The 23,575-nt window shown below is 41.1% G+C and overlaps 1 protein-coding gene across 1 annotated transcript in view; it reads right to left on the bottom strand.

The window, feature by feature from the left end:
- Positions 1-23,510, bottom strand: part of zranb3 (zinc finger, RAN-binding domain containing 3) — a gene marked incomplete in the record, with an annotated part of 52,375 nt that extends 28,865 nt beyond the window's left edge. The window contains 8 exon segments of the mRNA XM_034240596.1: positions 1,926-2,097; positions 3,757-3,842; positions 9,540-9,771; positions 13,407-13,585; positions 13,839-13,857; positions 20,861-21,061; positions 22,843-22,980; positions 23,478-23,510. Coding sequence (XP_034096487.1) covers positions 1,926-2,097; positions 3,757-3,842; positions 9,540-9,771; positions 13,407-13,585; positions 13,839-13,857; positions 20,861-21,042 — 870 coding nt within the window.
- Between the last annotated feature and the right edge of the window lie 65 nt (positions 23,511-23,575).

Below are 23,575 nucleotides of genomic sequence, written 5' to 3'. Positions count from 1 at the left end.
AACACCTACACAGGAAACATTCACTCTACAAATAGCCTGGTATCCTCTTCATGATGGAGAGAAACCACACACACATAGGCATGTATCTCTGCATAGGCTTAAGGGAAGAACCAGTATATATATCCAGGGCCGTCCCTGGCCAACATGAGGCCCTCTGTTTCGCGAGCGGGGGTGCTAGTGGAGCAGCGGCGAAACCACACTAATTGCGCCGCATAAGCGCATAGGTGCGCTTTTAGGCTCAGTTGAGAAACCCTCCGCAAGATGAGGCCCCACGAAGTCTGCATGATTGGCCTGTAGGGAGGGACGGCCCTGTATATATCCATATTCCAATTACTTGTATATAGACTATTCTGCACCATTTCTATTCTATTCTATTAATTGTCATAACTACACTATAGCACATGACACTAAAAGCCTTGAACCTTGAGTAGGTATTTTCCACAACTTTGGAATTAAAATACAGCGAGTTTTTCCCGTAACTACTCTGATGTGATCCGACTAAATTACCGACAGTCATAAATGCTGGTTATGTTGAAAATCCAAAGTGAAATACATAACTTTTTTTTTACCTAAGCAGCAAAAACGGCAACAGAAATGAAGAGGAAATGCGTTGACATGAAGCTGTGTGCGCAAAAAAGCAAAGTGGTCCATGGCTTAAATGGGAAGCAGTCAGAGGGGGAGGTGACAGTCATGGAAAAGGACTAGAAATTATTATACAGTGTGTTACACCGTCAGCTGTTATGACGGATCTCCTGATGGAAACTGGCATCACGTCCCTGAGGCCTGTGGCTGCTGGAGAATTATCCCCAACAGCAGAAATGAATACGCTGCCATGCTGAAATACTGCCATGCTGAAATACGCCAATTAACTCAGAAAATGTAGAAGAAACCTCAAACCTAGTAAATTGGCTAATTATTATGACAGTTATCGGAAGTAAAAAAGTACATTTACTCAAGTACAATTAATTTTGAGGTACTGTACTTTCGTGTTTCCAGTTCATACTACTTACTTCTGCACTTCTTGGAGCATTATATGACATTTATTTGATAACTAGAGTTACTTATTACTCTGCAGGTAATTGAATTAACGGATATATATGTGTTTGGATGTATTTCTTTAAGTTAAGCTCAAATTTTAAGGGAGAATTGACATACCCTTAATATGAAGTCATACAATATGAGCTAGCTGCGATATTAGTGCTTAACAAATGAATGCATCAGTAATTATAATCCTAAAATATACATTACTAACACTATAATATATTATTCTGATTGTATTTCTACACTAGGATGTTCTTCACTATAATTTGATATTGTATCTGAAATCTGTAGCTTAGCACCAAGGTTACCCATTATATCAATTTGTATTAATTATTCCGCAAACAGGACCTACAATTTTTCGTTAAATGTGTCCCCACTTATTTTAGTTTTTTGCAAGTAGTTGATGTCATTTCTTTCTCCTTGGGTTCATCTCAACTTCATCTTCAATCACTCCCTGTGTGGTGAGAAACAAACCTGGAGATGGCAGAATTTAATTTGGCCTAACAGCGTGAATCTGTGGCGTCTCCATTAATCGAGATGTTTTAATAAATAATGCTTTTGGATTTGTGCTGGGCATGTAATAACAATTTAGGAGCTGAAGCAATTCATCTTTTAGTCAATCAACAGGAAATTATTTGGGACCCATTTTGTTAATTTCAGCTCAGACATTTGATAATGCCACCTTGGGCTCTGGGAAATTACCATGGGCATCTTATTATTATCTGACATTCAACACACACAATTATTTATCAATTGATGATTAGACTGTAAAGCGATTGTTAGCTGCAGCCGTGGAAAATGAGGAAACATGCATCAGTAGTGTATTAAAAGCAGCGTGAATTGAATGTCTGACTAAAGACCACATGCTGTCATTTATGCCTGACCTTTGCAGCGTCCTTAGGCAGGTCGAAGGGGATTCGCTGGCGGATTTTGGGGGGCAGCTGAGTGAGAACTTCGGCCTTTAGACGACGGATCATGATTTCACTCAGGCGCTGGTGAAGCTCCGAAAGGTTGGACGATCCGCGAGCGTCCCACTGCCGGCGAGCCCCGAAATACCTGAGAGAAAGCGAGGAGAAGCTGTAGCTGCTGATGCATTTATTTTTTACACAGAGAAAAATATCACTCTTCACCGGCTTGAGCTTCAATATCAGGATCCATGTATTTATGATCCTCTCCAGAATGGAAGTAGTCATCACATACAGAGCATCAGCTAGTTCCTGAACAGTGTCCTTCACATGCTGATATCCAAGAGAGGGAGTTACACAGTCACAAGATGGAGGAATAGAAAGCAGTATTCAATGTTTACTTCAGATTCACGTCAGAAATGAGCATGCTTGATGTCTCTCTCCATAGAGGCTGAATCCTCATGTTAATCACATAGCTATCATATGCCTCAAACAGTCCTGATGCTCTTCTAGGTAATCACACATCCTGTCATGTTCACAGCTACAGTTGGGATACCTTTGTTATCATGTGGACTCTGACATTGGAAGAGGACATTCAGTATGTTCCCAACACACACAGAGAGAAGCAAACATCCTTATTTACGGCTATGCCCAGAATAAATAGTTTAACACATTTAAACATTGCCACCTGGGAGCCGCCCGGCACTGCAGCAGACTCCCATCATTTGCAGCTGAGCAGTCGGGGGATCACTTTTTAGCTTTAGGGCAGTTAGCAGAGCAGGAAAGTATTTTGTCTAATGGCCACAGCAGCAGGTTTTATCCCATAACTCCCCGGCAACATTCGCAATTTATCTGCCAAACTGATTTTTAGAATAGAACTGGCCCTCCACACAAAGGCTGGTTTTCTGCCATATTGGCTGGAAGTGTGGACCAACTTAACAAGCCACTGCCAAAATGAGCTTCTTCACACTTTGGTATTTAAACTTGTAGTTGCTGAGGGAGGGGAACTGATTAACTCCTTCTTAAATTGTGTTCTCTATTAGGATTTAAACCAGCAACTTCCAAGCTGTAAGGCTGCTTTTCTCTCATTTCCCACTGACACTTCTCTATTCTGAAGAGAATAGGAAGACTCTGCTGATATGACAATGCCTTGTGCCCTACTGTGCGTTGAATCGTTTGTGTGTGGCTCAGAATGGCATTCCCCAGCCACAATAAGTGCAATTATATACAAAGTGTTATCATTAATGGCGGCGGGCCCATCCCCGATCGAGCTGCCCACTTTGATGGACAGCCAAAACAATGCATTTGATGTGTTTGTTCACACATGTAACTGATCATCGCTGGCAACTGGCAGCCATTTGGCATTTAACGCTTGGATTCAGTTGTGATCTGGCTCTGACAACAAAACCCTCAACTCAGCAGCTCCATCGCTCCAGACTCAGGTACAGCCCACCTTATCCCAGCGGACATTTGAAAAGAGTGGGAGAGATCTATTGAAACTCTGCTAATTCCACTTAACTAAGAATTAAGGGTATATAAATAAGAACAGACCAAAATAAGGGTTTACACTTAAGAGGATTATTTGTTCTAGGAAATATGCACACTTTCTCAGTGAGAGTTATCTGCTCAGCTCCACCTGCATTACAACTACTTGTACATTTTACACTTAATTAATGAGCTTAAGCAATGTTGGTTGTGTTTTTTTTAATAAACTTTTGACAGAGAGATAGCCTTTTCCTGCTGTCATTATGCTATGCTATGCTGTGTGCGTGCGTGCGCGTGCGTGTGTGTGTGTGTGTGTGTGTCTCACCTGTAATGGCCGTTGCAGAATTTCTTGGCAAAGTCGGTCCATGTTCCAAACCTCTTTGGGTAGAGGGTATCAATCTGCATAAAAAGCTGTGAATAAAAGGGACAGGAAAATTACTATTATATTATATAACAGCTCCTCTGTACCAAAGCACACATTACAGGGCGTGTGCGTGTGTGTGTGGGTGTGTGTGTGTGTGTGTGTGTGTGTGTGTGTGTGTGTGTGTGTGTGTGTGTGTGTGTGTGTGTGTGTGTGTGTGTGTGTGTGTGTGTGTGTGTGTGTGTGTGTGTGTGTGTGTGTGTGTGTGTGTCATGGTCGGAAAAGGAGTGAGAGATACAGTCAGAATAAACCGGAGAATGTGTGCAATAAATACTATAATATTACACGCCAGGCACACTTAAGATAATATATAATAATATTGCAGTCTCGTTTTTATTATATATATTTCTCATAATGCTATTTATTTCCTTTCGTTTTTAACAAATTGATAAACATATGACATGCAGCACACCTCACATGAGACTGTATAACTTTATAAAGACAGCATTCTTCCAATAAAAGGTTGATATAGCATATAGAACAGTAATTAATGTTAACACACTTAAGTAAGCAGGTTTTTAAGGCTTCAAATGAGACACAGAAATAACATAATTGATCTTGACAAGTTGATTTAAATAACAAAACAACAATGCACCATTGCTAAATTCAGTACTCATTGGGTTTTGTTGCAGCACTCTTAATAAGTATGTTATGGCCACCAGTAGCTTATGGTTGCATACGTTAGCTTCTTTTATGTAAATGTTTAACTGATATTAGTAAACTAACTTTATTACTCCATTACTATTTGGTTTAGCATTTATTTACCATGGAAATGTCCCATAGACTGTGGTAGCTAATGCTAGCAAAACATAGCTTAATATTGCATATAAGTTAGCTTTGCTCTATGACACTTATTTACTTGTGCTAATGTTAAACTGCCTCTTATGTCACAGATAATTATCTCAATGATTAAATTATAAAATGTTAAACGATGGTAAACACACTTAACTTGACCAGGAGAGGAGACATGTGTTATTCTGTAGCTATCATTCTTGTACTGTAACAGCCATGAGCTTGCTTCATGCTCACACTTTGATAAACATTTAGAAAAGGCAAATGCAATGCTTGTTAGAAATTAAAATCAATGTTTTGATAGCATAATGTACCTTAAACATACCTTCAGTTTAAATGCTGTTTTATACTGAAAAACCAGAAGTGCTTGTGCACAACCAGTTGTTAAGCTTTACTCTGAAAATCCGTCATCTCCGGTTACCATTTAGCATGTGGCTAATATACCATTTACTAGGTGAATTTAGCAGCGAGATGATATGATGTTGCACACCGAAACCTACTGATTTCAACACTACAACTATAGAAGTCGAGATATTATTATTGTTGAATATTAAATGAAGGTAATTTATTTGAGCACGTTATTGTTTACAGATGTGGGTAGCATGCGACAACATCCGGAACGACCGGAAACCAAACTGCTGTGAAGTATTTCCTGTATTTTTGGAGTATTGATTACAGCGTTTAGAATGTGTTAAATGAAAAGTCATGAAAGAGTTAAGGAGGAGAAAAGGCGTGTTTAAATATATATTTAATGTACAATGTCTGTATCCTCTGATATGCGTAACAACGGACATTAAAACGTTGGAGAGCCGGCCCGCAGGGAGGAGCCAGTAGAGGATATATAAACAACCGGACCTGAGGGGTTCGGCCTCTTTTACCCTCTGCTAGCGAGAGCCAGAGACAGCTGCTTTTCTGTCGGACAATATCCTGTTTGTGACTTTACCACGCTTTTTATTAATTAAAGTACCAATTTGAAAACATCTCAGAGACTCCATTTGGTCTCCTTTTAAGCTTCTCTTTCCTGGACACGAGAATAACCATCACAGATTAACATTACTGACAAAGCCAGTTTAATTATTATTATTTATGTCTGTCCAAAGGTATATCTTACCTTTGGACAGAGGCAGCTAGGCTAGCTGTTCCCTGTTTCCAGTAGTTGTGCTAAGCTAAGCTAACCTGACAGATTTAGCAAGTCATTAAAGTAAACTTCTCACCTTTTAGTTTCTGAAAATTGCATGCATTAACTCAGAATAGCTTTCTTTGGCTGAATACACAGACCAAGATTACTCTACTGATGTGCATCTTGTGTGCAATTTATTCAAGGTCCACTTTGTATGGAGTTATTATTGTGCCTCTATCTTGAGCACGCAATGAAACATTTTGAGCACAGAAAAAAATATTGAGCACGCAAGGAATCTTCAAGTCAAGTCAATTTCTCTTCAAAATATAATTGATGTGCTTGCAAAATGTATTTTTCTTTGCTCAAAAATGTTCCATTGCGAGCTCAATACAATTTTCTATCCACAAAATGTTTCATTGTGTGCTCAAGATTGTTCAGGATAGAGGCAAATAATACCGCCATACCCTTGTCCTTAGCCTAGTTTAACAGTCCTGTGTGTTGTGCAACTGTGTCAGTGCCAATTCACCAGGTCAAACAGCTGTGCAGCCAGGAAATTAAACTGATTTGAAAATGTAATTAAAAATGGATAAATAAAAATCCACCTCCTCCTGCTATATCACTGCTGACATGGACATTGAGTCATCTAAACATCTTTGCATCATAAAGAATGACAAGATGCTGTCTCAAGTGGACATATGGCATTTTGAAGAGCCTTTTTCATACAGTGGGTAGACAGTGTGTGTGTGTGTATGCATAACAGGATGCACAAAAGCACTGTCTGTGTGTACACACCATATCCCTGTAAATGTTCAGTATTTGCAGCAATTTATAAAGTAATGACAGGTAATCATCATCCAGGTGATCTGAACAAGCTGCCACAGTGAGAGCACTATTCCAGATTCAGCGCTTGTTCAACAGGAACTTTGCATTTCCCCCCTCACACTGTTGATATAATAGGTGGGTGGAAATGAGGGCACATCATGAGCGGTGCAGCATGCCCTGAGCTGTGTGCTAACTCTATGTCAGAGCCACAGTAAGTAATGATGGCAGTGAGGAGAGTGGCACACAGGCAGGAATAGGGCTTATCAGGTTTATGCTGCGGATGATAAAATGTTATATTCAGTTTCAGATTCTAGTGGCAGCAGAGAGAGAGATGATATCTAAAAAACTAACCTCCAATGCGGGCAGGCTATGGCAAAGACAGGATGGCATGTGTCACATACACATATGCGCAGTATATAACACACACACACACGGAGACGCACTGTCTCCATGAAACACCTTCTCGAGATTTCTTATAAGTACATCTTTCGTTTCTATTTTGGAATTAATTAGCTGCCTGAATCTCATCATGTAATTATCACGATCGAGCCGAGGCAATAATTAAGTTTTCCTCGCAGCAAGGTGGCAGATAGATGACAGAGGGTTTCTGAGTCTTGTCTCGCTGAGATACTTAAATGTAGTCAAAACAAAACCTATGATGCCAGACTAGTAAAGTAGTTGGTTATCAGATTATAATTAAAAAGTGCCTTTACATAAAGAAAGAATCTGTAGTAATGTAACCAAATCAAACCACATTTAGCATTACGTTGGCTCCCAATCCAATGTAACTATTATTTGTTAAGGCTCTTCACGGTTTTAAACCAGACTATATTGTATAGATCTTAACCTTATCTGTACCAGATTGTGATCTAAGATTATTTAAAGTGGCAATACTTAACATTTTGATATACATTTCTCATTGTGAAGTAAATGTTGAATGCAGAATGTAATGGCTTTTGAATATTGACAGCATCAGTATTAAGGTTGGTACCCTATTAGCCTTTAAAAGTGTGTTAACCTTTCACAATAAAAGCCCTATATTTGTACACTGCATTACTGCCGACCAGAGAGGCAAATAAACAATATGTGTTGTTAATATGAAAATCAATTGGGAGAAAATATGTTATGGTATCATTAACTACAGCCACTCTAATGATCTTATGACCATTACGAATGTATTGCAACTCCTGTGAGAAAGTAGGTGTGAAAGCCAGAGCTGTGTCAGTGCCTTATCGTTACAGTACAGTGGACATGCAGCGTCTTATTGATACTGCATTGTTTCTGTGAAAAGATTTTCTATTCCCAGAGTCCACTTCATCTTCTGCAGTGATGGAATACGGCTGCAATCTACTGCTTGGATGTATCATATATAAAAATGATATCATAAATCATTATGGAGAGGGGATTGGCTCCGGCGCTCTCCAAACACTGTTGTCCTGTGAACAGCCCTTCTTATTGTCTCTAAATTCAATAGTCACCCCTCCCCTGCGCGCCTCTTTTTATTACTCGTCTCATTTATTGCAGTGCAGTGTCTGTTCATGCCGGGTTTTGTAAATCAAGTTTTTGCAACAAAGGTTATTGAAATAAGTCCACGGGATTCTGGAGGATAAGTGATGCCGGGGAGAGTTAATTGGCTTTTTTATATGTTGGATCAGAGTGTAACCTGCAATGATGCAAGTTACCATGGCGATCTACCTGTGCTGTGATGTAAAACACCTTCGTGAGAAGCTTAATAATGTTTCTTCACCAGCGTGGGCTCAGAACCACCTTTTGAAGTATTCTTCTAATCTGCTGCATGTGGTTTCTTATGTATATTTGTCCGAATTGCTCCTTCCTGTTCAGAAATTCAAAGCTAAGTTCATGTTGTAGGGAAGGAAAGCAGCTTCTAAATATGTATTATTCATCATAACAGCAGAGATGGCAAAAGTAAACACATCCTTTAATCAAGTAGAAGTACAGATACTCGTGTAAAAGTAGAAGTACTGACTAAACTTCTTTACTCAAGTCAAAGTAAAGAACTTTGAAATGTACTTCAGTAGAAAGTACCCATAACTAGCAGCTGCTTTAAAGAGTACCTGACCTCCCTTTATATTAATAGAACAATAATGTCATTGTTAGCTAATGAATGTTTCCATGCTGAACAACGGCAACATGACAACATTTCCATTGGTCCCTCTTCTTTAGAGAAGACCAGGAAATGATGGATACACGGATCGTGTTCAAATCAATAGGCACGCAATGACTCTAAAGAATAATGATCACGCATCAAACACACATTCAGACTAAAGGAACCAGCTGTTTGGAAAATGAGAGAAGTAGAAAGTACAGGTATTTGAGTTCAACATGTAAGAAGTAGAAAGTACAGGTATTTGGGTTCAACATGTAAGAAGTAGAAAGTACAGGTATTTGAGTTCAACATGTAAGAAGTAGAAAGTACAGGTATTTGAGTTCAACATGTAAGAAGTAGAAAGTACAGGTATTTGAGTTCAACATGTAAGAAGTAGAAAGTACAGGTATTTGAGTTCAACATGTGAGAAGTAGAAAGTACAGCTATTTGAGTTCAACATGTAAGAAGTAGAAAGTACAGGTATTTGAGTTCAACATGTAAGAAGTAGAAAGTACAGGTATTTGAGTTCAACATGTAAGAAGTAGAAAGTACAGGTATTTGAGTTCAACATGTGAGAAGTAGAAAGTACAGGTATTTGTGTTCAACATGTAAGAAGTAGAAAGTACAGGTATTTGAGTTCAACATGTAAGAAGTAGAAAGTACAGGTATTTGTGTTCAACATGTGAGAAGTCAAAGTAAAAAGTCGTCGTGGAGTAAAGTACTGATACCAGAAACATGTACTTAAGTACAGTAAGGAAGTATTTGTACTCCACTACTTCCCACATCTGCATAACAGGCATTTCCCATGAGACACCTGTCAATTGTCCTTTAATCAGATGGTCTTACCTCCTCAGGTCGACCCAGAGCAGGAGTCCCAGTGAGCAGGATGGCCCGCTTGGTGCTCTGGATGAGAGGCGCCAGGATCTTTGTTCGCGCTGCGTTCCTGGACTTGAGGTAATGCGACTCGTCCACCACGACCACGGCGAACTTCTGCCGGTTCAGAGCCTCCACCAGGGGGCGAGCATCTGTAGTAAGGAGGCCGTAACCCAGCACCGTCACCTTGCTGCTGCTGATGCCCCTGCAGGAACACATGAAAGGTCACCTATTATGCAAAATCCACTTCTTCATGTCTCTTCTACATCAACATGTGTCCCCTCTTCCTCATGTCTCTTCTACATCAACATGTGTCCCCTCTTCTTCATGTCTCTTCTACATCAACATGTGTTCCCCTCTTCTTCATGTCTCTTCTACATCAACATGTGTCCCCTCTTCTTCATGTCTCTTCTATCAACATGTGTCCCCTCTTCTTCATGTCTCTTCTACATCAACATGTGTCCCCTCTTCTTCATGTCTCTTCTACATCAACATGTGTCCCCTCTTCTTCATAGTCTCTTCTACATCAACATGTTGTCCCCTCTTCTTCATGTCTCTTCTACATCAACATGTGTCCCTCTTCTCATGTCTCTTCTACATCAACATGTGTCCCCTCTTCTCATGTCTCTTCTACATCAACATGTGTCCCCTCTTCCTCATGTCTCTTCTACATCAACATGTGTCCCCTCTTCTTCCATGTCTCTTCTACATCAACATGTGTCCCCTCTTCTCCATGTCTCTTCTACATCAACATGTGTCCCCCTCTTCTTCATGTCTCTTCTACATCAACATGCTCTTACATCACATGTGTCCCCCTCTTCTCATGTCTCTTCTACATCAACATGTGTCCCCTCTTCTTCATGTCTCTTCTACATCAACATGTGTCCCCTCTGTGGAAAGAGACTCTGAAAGTTTCAGGAACAAAGATTCTCTCTCTTTTTGATCCATTTCTATAAAAACCTGTCTGAAAATGAGCTGATCAGATTTTGGCCACTTTGTGATGTCATAACGATGTTTTGTCTTGTGTAACCATTAGCTAATCAGCAACCAAGGTAACCCCCCCCCCCCCCCCCTTATCACCTGAATCTCCTCCTAGAGCACCATTGAGTTCTTTGTAACCAAATGTCTCTCAGAGGGGCGTGGGGAGGGGCTCCTTATTTTCATCTAAAGTAACAGACAGAAAATCAGCACTTTGGAAACAGTGCTGAAACAGAGGGGATTATGGGTAATGCTGCAATGATCTGTTTGGTGTTTCAGCCAATCAGAGACAGGATCTGTATATATCTGAGACCTGTGATACATTGATGAAACACAGTATAATAGGAGACCATTAAGGAAACAGCAATCAAATCGGGTCATATAGGAAAAATCCTAACCACAAACATTATGCTATCTGTTAACTTTATTACTTTCATTGTGTGTTGATTATCTTCGTCCAATAACAGTATAACATTTCAGAAATAGATTTTTTTTAAAGCTCAGCACATTCATGTAACAGATGGCACTATGGAGCTAATAGCACATTTTTTCGGGACTACTTTCAACCACGGATAAATGCACATTTGGTTCGAGAGCATTTATGGCAGGATGGCATATTTGAGATTAAATCCAAATAAACGACATCATTGTAATGAAAAACGTGTGGCTTATTGACGACTTTTTGATATATGTGGGACGACAGTGAAGCTCAATGCCGAAAAATATGAATCAGGTGTTAACACACACCGTATCACACCATGCAGATACAAGGCAACCTCATCCTTTGAACTGCCACTGTAGTTCTTCCACCTTTCACACTGACAAATGTGTGTTAACAGCTAGGAGTAAATACAACATCTGTTCAAATATTCTTGTGTTTTATTGACTTCTGGTGTGTGGACTTGATAATGTAAAAGGCACACAAAGGAAAACACAGACGGACACTGCCAGGCACAAACTAGGGCTGCAGGTATTTTTGTTTTTGATGATATCCCTTCTCTCCTGCTTAAGAAATGCATTCCTTAGCTGTATTGCATTTTCCGCTTTTTCGTCTTAACACAAACACACAGCTACAGAGTCGCGGATAAACAAACGAGCAAGCATGAAACTCTGGAGAAATCAAAAACTCTCTGTCGCGATTTTAATTCATCGCCTTCACCACACACACACTTTCCCGAGCTGAAATAAGGTGCCATTCATGTTCTACAAAAGAAGGAGCGAGTCAAAATACTGAGAGGACGCGCTGCATAATTTTTTTCCTTGCCTCCCTGTTCAGTCATTAACACATCCCGGTTCAAGGACACATTTCCCCCAGAAGGCATTCACAACCTCTCTCTGTGATGTGAGGTGCTGAGGAGTTTTTTTCCCTCCATGTCACAGATAGAGAAAAGTTTCATTCAAAAATACAACTAGGACGAAACTGGGGGAAAGTTGAACTGATAAAGAAGTGGTTTATACATTGTGACGGCGCTGAATCAATACAAACAGCTGTGAATATGAGACGCTTTTCTCTACCACAGCATTTTTTACACAAAACATTCCTCCAGCAATATTGCCGACGCTGCGTTGACATGATTTGTCTGTCAGCGCTGTCAAACATCGGCCCGCTGACTCCTGACACCCGGGGACACTTTCAGATTAAATTGTCAGGCAAAACTTCTCTGTCCATCACAGAGCGTGTTTACGTGTCTATTCCTTCTCTTTAGGTCAATTATTACTGCATGCGAAGAAGAAGAAGAAGACGGACACTGCCACAACTTCCACTTTAGTCCAAATGATGTTTCACTTGCTATGAACGATGAACACGATCCACAGGATTATGTACGTGGTTTAAATATTCTATGAGCGTTTAAAATCTGTGGGTCTGAATCTGCAAATGTGTCCATATCTGCGCCATAACATGAAGAAATGTACCTTAAATTAATTATTAAAATATACTGTTGTGCCACCTGATATAATACTTTTATATACATTTCTTTAATATGTCCTTCTAACCTTTGCTGTTTTAATTGTGATGTATTTTTCTTGGACAACAAATATGGACGTACTTACAAATTAAAATTTCATTTCAGTGATTTAAATAATATTTAAAAGTAATGCATTTAAAGAAATATTATAGATGTGACCTTTAACCAAAGTAAGTAATAAATACAGCTATTTTTTACCACTATGCGTATTAAATTCAGCATATTTCCCTCAAGGTTTAACTTTTTGACCTCATAAAAAGTTTGACAGCGGTAAGACTTCCTCATGTTGCCGATATTAAACTGTTCCCCAAAACCAATGTCAAGTATAAAAATGAGGTTGCTGATTGGAAATGAATCGTGCGTGTGAATCAGACAATCCATTATATATATATATTCTAGCAAAACACTGATTCTTTTAAACCAAACTACCACAAAGTCTGTATGATAAAGTAAAGGGTTGTTTTTTTCGAAATGGAGCAAAACATTTAGTGATTATTGGATTGATTATAGGCCAACAAACACTTAATGCAGATTTAACTACACCTTATTATTTGTTTGTTTAACCTGGCTAAGGTTGTTTGAAGGGATGTGAAAGGAGACGACCTGCTAGGTGCGTAATGACATATTGATCGGGATAGATTCAATAAAAAAAGATCCAATAATCTGGATGCAAAGCTAAAACAAGGATAGATCACATCATCAGGAACGTTTACTTCTGAAAGAGCCCTGTAATGAAATGGTGAAAGTGAGTGGATATAGATGTAAGTGATATGATATCGTCTCATATCGATCGCAGGCCTCTAGATTGAATGGAGTTGTATTGCGGCAGACCTTGTGATATCTGATCCCTGTCCAAAGAAGCAATATCATATCCTATTGGGACGCTGTGACCTACATGGTGTGGCTCTTGTTCTCCACCAGGTTGATGTCTCCAGGCTGCAGCTCGGGGATCCACCTCTCCAGCTCCTCGATCCACGGATACTTCAGGGACGAGGGCACCACCACCAGCAGGGGCCACTCCTTCCTGTAGGCGTACGCAACAGCAATGGCTTGCACCGTCTTCCCAAGACCCATCTGGACACAGCACCCAGCGAAGGGGAAAGAAAAACAGGTCAATTCTGCAGCGGCTCTGCGGTAAATCACACATGACGGCTGGGGCTGATGTGCGGCCCAAGAGTAATAAGGTCTCAGAATGATTCTCGTGTCAAAAGCGATTAGGCAGGTGGGAGTGCTGCGCTGGGCTGACAAATTAATTTGGACGGCATGCAGCGAAGTCATTTTTTGGGGGGAGAAATAGATTTCCTGAGCCAGCGTTGTGTGTGCTTACCTCATCAGCGATCATGCATCTGTAAAACAAAAGAAAACTTTGTCAGAGCTGCCCTGGTTGTTATATAAAGAAGTAGATTACATATACAAAGGGGCTTTGCTCAAGGGCATCAGTCATTAGAGAGGATTTCATTGTCTTCCTTGTCCTGTAATTCCTGCTTTTCCGAGGATTCATACTAGAACAGCTTTTCCTCTCAAACCTCTGTGGCCGCAGACGACACACACACAGTCACCTCACACACACTCTGCTCTCGGACATATTACAGATCTGTCACTTGTAATATACGTCTGCACTGGTGCTTTGTCTCAGTTTGACAAGTGCTGTTGCTATTCAATATTTATGTTGTTGTTGTGCTGCTTATTGGAAATGCCTGTGTCTTCGGAGAGTGTGTTTGGGTTCATCGGATTTCACAGGAAAAGAAAGGACACGTGACAAAAAGTAATTTGTTTTGAATCACGGGTTGTTGAGTTGCCACACAATAATCAAAGTTTAAACATTAGGATCCAGGCTAGATCGGACAAATATTTTAATTCTCAATTAGATATTCTATCAATTAACCATTAAACCATTTAGTCTATACAAATGTCCCTCCCACTTTTGACCAAATCTGCTTTGTTAATCCTGACTCTCCTTTTATTTCCCATTTTTAAGAGTTTACTGAGCCTTAAACTGGGAATAGCCTCACTTGTGTGGCTGTCTCTGATATGGTTCTCTGGCAACCGTATAACAGCCCACTAGTCCCCACACGACACTGTACATGATGGAGGAACAATGAAAGTGTGTCACACTCCTTAGCTGAAGTCGTCCCCGCGGAGAAAGTAAACCTTGATAAACCTGCTTCTCTCCGCCCGGTGGATTTGGGCCTATTGTCATGACCTTGCTTATTCATAAATGCTTCCAACGCCATGTCAGAGCAAACAGTGCGAGCGCCCGGCTCTGAATACCTCAGACACAGCCGCTCATTATTCTTCCTCTTCCTCCTCCTCCTCTTCCTCCTCCTCCTCTTCCCCCCATCTCCGCCCCATTTCTCTCTTTCAGCTGAGGAACATGATTAATGTGCACCTTGCCACTGGTGGTTTTTCTAATTGCCAGCACAGCGGCCCAGTCAGCGCAATACACACACACACACACACACACACACACACACACACACACACACACACACACACACACACACACACACACACACACACACACACACACACACACACACACACACACACACACACACACACACACACACACACACACACACACACACACACACACACACACACACACACACACACACACACACACACACACACACACACACACACACACACACACACACACCACACACACACACACACACACACACACACACACACACACACCACACACACACACACACACACACACACACACACACACACACACACACACACACACACACACACACACACACACACACACACACACACCACACACACACACACACACACACACACACACACACACACACACACGAGCAGGACAGTATGTGTGTGAAAATGCACACAAAAGATATGCAAACAAAGCCAAACACGTGTACACACACACACACACATATTTGTGCATGCGCATACACCCACACACACCCACACTGGGGCAGGTGCTTGCCATTTCCCAACACATTAATCATCCTCCTTTAAATAACCTGAGTGTCGTCTTGACGGTTTGAGACTGCGAGGATGCTGCAGAGCTGTTGCCTGACGACGGCACGGCCCCATCTTTCTAATGTTATCTCTGAAACCCACAAGCCCCAAAGTGTCAGGAAATGGGCTCCAAACAACCCCCCCCCCCCCCCAAACCCCCGCCTAGCGATGATTTGATGGGTTTGACCTCGGCACAGTGATGTGTTGTGTGGCCCGGTGTCTAACCCCAATCTTCCAGGTTCTCTTCGGAGGACTGGACCTGAAGTGTGCCGTGGTTTGGAGGGAGCGCTGCACAAAAGAGCTGCAGAAATGCTTTTACAGTGCTCAAACACACACACACACCTCGCCGTGCTCACACACATCTCTGGGTTCAGAGAGCAGTGCTGCTGTATTTGGAGAATGAACTTGAAATCAAAACAAAGTTGCCTTTAGAGGGAAAAGGGTTTGGGCTTTTCTCGCAGTAATGTGTTTTTATTACATGTACTGGACAGCACTTTGGCTCGACCAAAAATCGCTTTTAAATGTGCTATATAAATAAAACTTGACTTGATTTGATTCTTCTGCAAGCATGAGATGGAAGATTTTTCAATAGCGAGTGTCACTTTAAAATGCTGCTTTTCCTGAGACCATCTAACTATGCTTTATCATCACACCCAGCTTCCCCAAATGTCTTTCTTTCTGGTGTCTGTATACGCCGGGATCCGGAGTCATGGATGATCCTGCGCTCCTCTGTCCTGGATCTTGAGTCGTGGCTGTGGTCCTGGATCATAGGTCCTGGATGGATATCCTCGTGGATTCATCTTCCTATTATACACACATGCATTTCCAAACATTTGGACTACCTATGTTGCAAATGTATTATCTCTTCAATTTACACACGGCATCTATTGCACGTCTGTCCGTCCTGGGAGAGGGATCCCTCCTCTGTTGCTCTCCCTGAGGTTTCTCCCATGTTCCCTTTAAACTGTGGGTTTTCTCTGGAAGTGTTTCCTTGTACGATGTGAGGGTCTAATGACAGAGGGTCTAAGGACAGAGGGTCTGAGGACAGAGGGTCTAAGGACAGAGGGTCTGAGGACAGAGGGTCTAAGGACAGAGGGTCTAAGGACAGAGGGTATGAGGACAGAGGGTCTGAGGACAGAGGGTCTGAGGACAGAGGGTCTAAGGACAGAGGGTCTGAGGACAGAGGGTCTGAGGACAGAGGGTCTGAGGACAGAGGGTCTGAGGACAGAGGGTCTAAGGACAGAGGGTCTGAGGACAGAGGGTCTGAGGACAGAGGGTCTGAGGACAGAGGGTCTAAGGACAGAGGGTCTAAGGACAGAGGGTCTAAGGACAGAGGGTCTAAGGACAGAGGGTCTAACAACAGAGGGTCTGAGGACAGAGGGTCTGAGGACAGAGGGTGTCGTATTGTCATACTGATATTCTGTACAATCTGTGAAGTCCACTGAGACAAATGTAACATTTGTGATATTGGGCTATATAAATAAACATTGATTGATTGATTGACTTTAACGCTTTTTTCTGCATTTAAAATGTCTATTTTTTAAGTATTATTTGATCTCTTTTATGAATGGTCTTGAGGTTCAGTTGATTTTGTTTTTCTAGCCTAAATATATGGACCAATTATCAACTAGAGCACTGATTATATCTTCTTTTTTCCTAGATCTGAATTAACATTGGCTTTTTTAAATCTAATGTTAAAAAAATGAGAAATGAATTTGCTGTAACTGATAGCAAATATTCTGTTAAAGGGCCTTCAAACTCTACATGATCTCCTCAGCTTCTTGCTGGTCCTACAAGTGCACAGTTTCCCACAAGAACCCGTGGTTATTTGAAGTTGTTAATTGCACGTTTTGAGCTAAGTTAGTCCGTCCGTCGGAAACATTATCAAAAAGCTACTGATCCTAGGTCATATCACCCCAAAACAACGTGAAAGTAAATGCAGTGTTGATTGCTCTAAGCATCTGGATACTCTCTAGCTTCCATGTCGTTTCCACATTAAGACTGAATGTCCACAATGACTTCCCATCTCTGTAAACGGCACCATCTGAGGAGCAAGTGAATGCACCATTGGCGTTAAAGGTTGGTCTACAGAAATAAGATGAATTGAACTCCCAGTACTGTAACTGTGCACTGCAGAATCGCCCGATGATTTAATGGAAGCACTCTGTGTACAGTCTCTTTATTATGACCTACACTTATGGACGACTACACATGTGGAATAAATAAATCATCTTGTGTGTGCGCAGATAGCTAAGTCCATCTCTGGAAGGACAACACAGCCGGCTTATTGATCTCCTCCCACAACAGCACACCCGGCCTTATTTAATAAAAGCACAGGCAGTCACTAACAATAAGACTTTGGACAAATCAGAGCGAGGCGGATATAGAGTGCATCAAGCAGTCAACACCTTAATGAAAGCGACCAAGAGGTCCTAATGGATGGAGTAGAGCGTTGTATCGATGTAACACGGGTTAGAAAAGCTGAATATGTGCAGATGTCAGCACCCGAAGGGCACACTTTTGCTCAACTTTCCTAACAATGCAATAAACCACATCTCAGGGGGTTTTATTGTCGCACTGTGCCACAACCTCCCCACATTATCCCTCATAAAAGTCACTCACCCTCCCACACAGTCCCATACAGCGGGCCCCATAAGTATTTCAATTGCAACAACATTTGAGGCATTCGGTTCGATGCTCTTGATGATGCGGAAAGACACAACCAATGTGAGATTTAAAAGGAAAAATCCTCCCACACCGTTAGATATCAGACATCAATGTACGCAGCTCAGTGCATTACAGGAGTTATATCATAATGAAGGGCTGACATCTTGTTCTGTCTGTCAGTTTGTGTAGTTCCACTTCAGGTATTAGACATTTGTGGGAATTGCTACATTCCTTCCTAAAGTAATCCAGCAAGCCTGCAGCTACATCTGGTCTCTGTTGAGCATCAGAAAAAGACACTGGCGCTTTAATTCTCCTCTCTTTCCGAGGAGATTAAACGAACAAATAAAGAACAGCAGGGTGTGTCGGATACATCAAAAGATGGAGATTACTGTCAATAAAAAAACAATTTTTAGCTCGTTATCATCGTTACCGTCTGCCTGTGTGTGAGTGCGGCACACAGCGGGTTTAAAACGCTTCTTAGTCACTGTATTATCATCTCACTATACTACTTTTATTATGTGTAGCAACCTGGATGTGGAGGAGGTGGCTTCCTAAAATGGCTCCATGTCTTATTACCAATGAAGGACACAATGGATTTAAAGGAGACACATATAATTGGAAACCTACTGTAGCAAATATGATATGAATAGAAGAGCAAAACAAAGTCCTCCCACAAGCAGCTATCGTCCAATCATATCCTAAAGCTTATTATAGCTGCCTATCAACACCTGAGCAACACCTATGCTTGTGTAGGCATACAGAATGTAATCTATATTGTAGTAAATCTCAGCTCAAAACTCACCTGGCTTTTAATACTAGTTGAGAATAACATTTTGACATTTGTATATGTTGTTATATGTTTCTAGTTATTGTGCATTTTATCATATGTTTAAAGGTCCCATGTCATGGTCATTTCTACTGATCATATCTCCGTTGTTCAGGTCGACTAGAATACATTTAAATTGTGCAATGTTCCAAACTCACATTGGTTTCTCATAGCATGTCTGTATAGTCTGTGTATTCACTCTCTGTCCTACACGGCTTGTTGGAGCTCCTGCCCCCCCCCTCCCTGTGAGCCCAGTGTGCTCTGATTGGTCGGGACGTTGTGAGGCTCGTTGCTGCTGCGAGGAGCGGACAGGTTTCCGGGTCGGCGATACAGCGAGAACAAGCGAAACTCATCCTGAGCACACAAACACTCACAGCCGAAGTAAAAACAATAAGTGTGGCTTGATATTGAGAAAGAAAAAGGTTTATAACGCTGTGAGAATGGGTCTGCTGCGGAGAGCATTCCTCCACCATCCCAACTCGGCTATTACCAGCGTTCAGGGAGCTCTATGCAAGTCAATGGGACTCCCTGTTAGTTAGCCAAGGGACCCTGGTGTGGGAGGTGCTCCAAGGATTGGTCCATTTGAGCCAATCCGGTCATTAGTTGTTGATCTGGGAGTTCACACGTCACAGAACCCAGGAAGCAAACAATGGAAGAAAGAGAAATCTCCAACGAGGCGTTCTGGGGCAGCACAGACAGGTCTTCTCTGTGTTAGAGTTTTACTCGCTACAGGGTGCACTTTGAGGGTTTGTGACTGCAGACCGTTTACATGCAGAACAACCTTCATAACAACAAGGGGACGGGTGATAACAGGAACAGCATGACATGGGACCTTTAATTATTGTTTTATTAGTGTTATTTCATATTGTATGTGTTCCCTGTACAGCACACTGAGGTTGTTTGTGTGCTATACAAACAAATAAAGATTGAGATTGAGAGTAAAGCAGGCTGCCTTTAAGTGTAATATCTTGAGCTAATGTCACTTGTTCTCGTCTCCAGAGAGAAGCCCTTCCTGTCACAATGATGCCAATGGACCGAGGTAGCTTTCTGCACCGTGCAGCCAGAGCCAATTGACTCCTGACCCGCCAGTGTAACAAAGCATCGCCTCCCAGTGTTTTCTGAATCAATATGGCCGCTCTGCATCACTTCGGCCGCGCTCAGATTGTCTCCCCCTGCGCTGACCTTCCTGTAAATCGACTGGTCGAGAGGAGGAGGAAGTCCTGCCAAACACTTACGGACATAAGGGCAGCCGAGTAAACTCTACATGGACTTGGGATTGTTTTCAAAGATAAAACATGGACCCTATGTGACCTTGTTACATAATATATTCTTGACTTTTTAGCCATCAATATGGGACTGAAATCAGCACTTTCCTGCTATATAGGTCAATTAGGACGGCTCACTTTAACGCTCAATGAAGCATATTATCCATGCAATCATACCATAACATTTGACTAAATGACTAATGGGAAAAAATGTGCTGTAAACATATCCGTGACAAACACCTTGCCTCTTTCTGTAATTGCTGTGAAGCTCCTGAGTAAAGAAAAGCTGCTTTTTTACAAGGTGAAAGCATCTTTATATCAATATCTTAATAGTTACACAAACATAAGATGGTATAAGTTCAAAGGGGGGATTACACTGTCCCTTACAAATTAACAACAGACGTCTTTGGGTCCACATTTAGACGTCAAATCAATGTTTTCGCTTGTCATGTTATTAATGATATTACACAAAAGTTATATGTTTTGGGGTTGAATGAGGTGTCGGTGCAATAGGGGATAGCTATGGATTAATGAAACCTCATAAATCCCCACATAGAAAATTATATACTATACAAATTGACTGCTTACCGTCCATTCTTAGATAAAGCGAACTCCACTCCTTCCAATTGGAAAGGCATCAGACGCTGCAGGAGCTTGGGAGGGAGGCCTGACAGTTGCTGTGACCATCTTGTTTCACAGCGAGGGGTCTGCAGGCCATTATCGTCCATTTCCATTTGTATATCCTCATCAGTTTCTCGGCACTCGTTCATTCAGCCGACAGATTTTGGGCTGGAGAAAAAGAGAAAATAGATCCAAGATTCAATTCAAGGCTGTTATTGTCATGTGTGCATAGCTATAGTGTAGTTATGTCAATGAAAATAGGTCACAGGCTCCTCCAACAATGCAACACAATAAAACAGATAAAATAGTTAAAATAGTGTAAGGAGAGTCTACTGTATATACAAGTAATTGGAATTACAGTAGAATTACGTGGCACGTGCCATGTGCCGCGCCTTGCCGCGCCATGTGCCGCGCCTTGTCGCGCCTTGTCGCGCCTTGCCGCGCCTTGCCTTGATAACATGTACAAATGCAATATTGTTTTCAGTATTGATGCTGATGTTCAAGGTTCTTTATTGTCAAACTAACATAGCTACAAAGTAATGATGTCGTTGAAAATCTTAGGTCACAGGCTTCTCCAACAATGCAACACAATAATACAGATAAGCAGACAATATTAAAACAATATTAAAGTATATTATATTAAAAGTAATACAAAAAAGAAAAATGGTTCTAGAGAAAGTGGAATAGTGCCATACGAGTCTATATACAAGCTATTGGAATGATATATTAGATAATAGATAAATAATTACTAAGCAGATGAATGTTGTGAAATTGTTTCAGCAGTTCAGTTGTTTAACAGTCTTATCGCCTGCGGGATGAAGCTGTCTCTGAATCTGGTTGTTTTTGTCCGGATGCTGGGGTAACGCCTGCCAAACGGCAGCACACTGAACGGTTTGTGGCTGGGGTGATGGGGGTCTTTTATAATCAGTAAACATGTTACATAATAATATTGAGGAGCCGTCCCCTGCTGCCTATTAGCTGACAGGAATAGCATGATGAGAGGATGGGTGACGCAGTAGTGGACAAAGGCGGTCAAAGTTTGCCGTCTCAGCTGCCCGCAGTTACAGCATCTTCTCTGTGTTGCCTCACCTGCTGCTGTCAAGCCTCCCTATAAGTGTCAACCCCACATATTCATTATGTCTAAAACTGTAACAACATCCCAGAACAACAGTGGTCAGGTAGAGAACAGGATGTGCATGTCATATATTGTGTGCAAAGCTCATTTTTGTGATTAATTATGTTAGTTATAATAGCTATAATGCTTAGAACAACATTACTACATATTAACAACAGGTCATATTCAACTAAAATCACCTTAAGGCATCACCGTTTGATCTAATGAGTTTTAAATTCACTTTATCAGTGATATATTAAGATAAGATAGTTAATTGATCCCAATGTTGGATTGTTTTCATCTCAGCAGCATAGATAAGACATTGCACATGAATTAGAGGTAAATATAATACAAATAAAGAACAATAAAGATATATCAGCAGTAGAAGATAAACAACATATGCAAAACATATTTTTGCAAGGTTAGGGGCCAACAACACACAATAAGGTATGCAAAAACATATTTGGAAGGTAAAAAGAAATTAAATAAAGTCAGGATTTAGCAGCACCGGAAGTAAACAGATCTACCCACAAAAATAAAAGCTCTTTACCCATAGTAATTATTTTAAAACCGGATGTATTTGTGTGGTATTTGACTCCCCCATCAAGCTACCATGCGAGTAGAAAACTAGCAAGGTAACATTATTGCTTTATTTGACCTTTATGTAGATTGAATGCCCCATGTGCAGCCACACATGCAGCCAGTGGTTGCTATGCATCGTGATTCTGCAGCAGTAACTAAGCACATAGCATGCATATAAAAGCCTTTTGTTAGCAAAGCAACACAACAAGAAACAAGCTTTGTATTTGTCAGTGTGTGTGTGTGGTGTCCTTACCCGGTTAGACAGTGGAAACAGCCGCAGGAGTCACTTTAATCTGGACTGAAACAGGAGAAAGTTTCCCGGCAAATGTCTCTGTTTAGGTCACCTAGCATCCGCTGCACGTGACGTCATCACGCATGCAACTTCCTGTAGCTTTATAAACAAATGCAATGACATTTACCTACAAATGTTAACTTTTAGCATTTTTTAGAAGCGATATAATGTTTTTAGTGCCATTACGCAGAGGTGGGAAGAAACTAAGTACATTTACTCATGTACTAAAGTACTATTTTGAGATACTACTTGAGTATTTTCATGTTATGCTACTTTGTACCTCGACTTCACTACAATTCAGAGGTAAATAGTGTACTTTCACTCCACTACATGTAATACGTGTGCAGATTTGTATTAATGATGTTAAATATAAACAACACTTAAATGAGACTGTAGTGACTCCTGGAAGAAATTCACAAGCTACCCAGCAGATATTTTTAAACCCTAAATAGGTAATTTAGGGCTAAAATAGGAAATTGGAAGACGTTTTTGCATTCCTCAGGAGGATATTAGTTGGATAATTTCCATGCAAAGTGCCATTACGCACAAAAAAATCCAGCAACGACAAAAACGTGTCATGTTTTCAACACCCTTACGTGTCCGACGTAAGGATCTGACGCACCAGGCTTTGCTCTCTCTCCTTCATTTCGCTTCTTCTCCCTCCGAAGAGACTCAACTGTGTTAACCAAAAGAG

Source organism: Gymnodraco acuticeps, unplaced genomic scaffold (assembly GCF_902827175.1).
Source record: "Gymnodraco acuticeps unplaced genomic scaffold, fGymAcu1.1, whole genome shotgun sequence".
In the NCBI taxonomy this organism is placed as follows: Eukaryota; Metazoa; Chordata; class Actinopteri; order Perciformes; family Bathydraconidae; genus Gymnodraco; species Gymnodraco acuticeps.
Note: the sequence above shows the minus strand (reverse complement) of the source record. Positions and strands in the feature narration are given on the sequence as shown.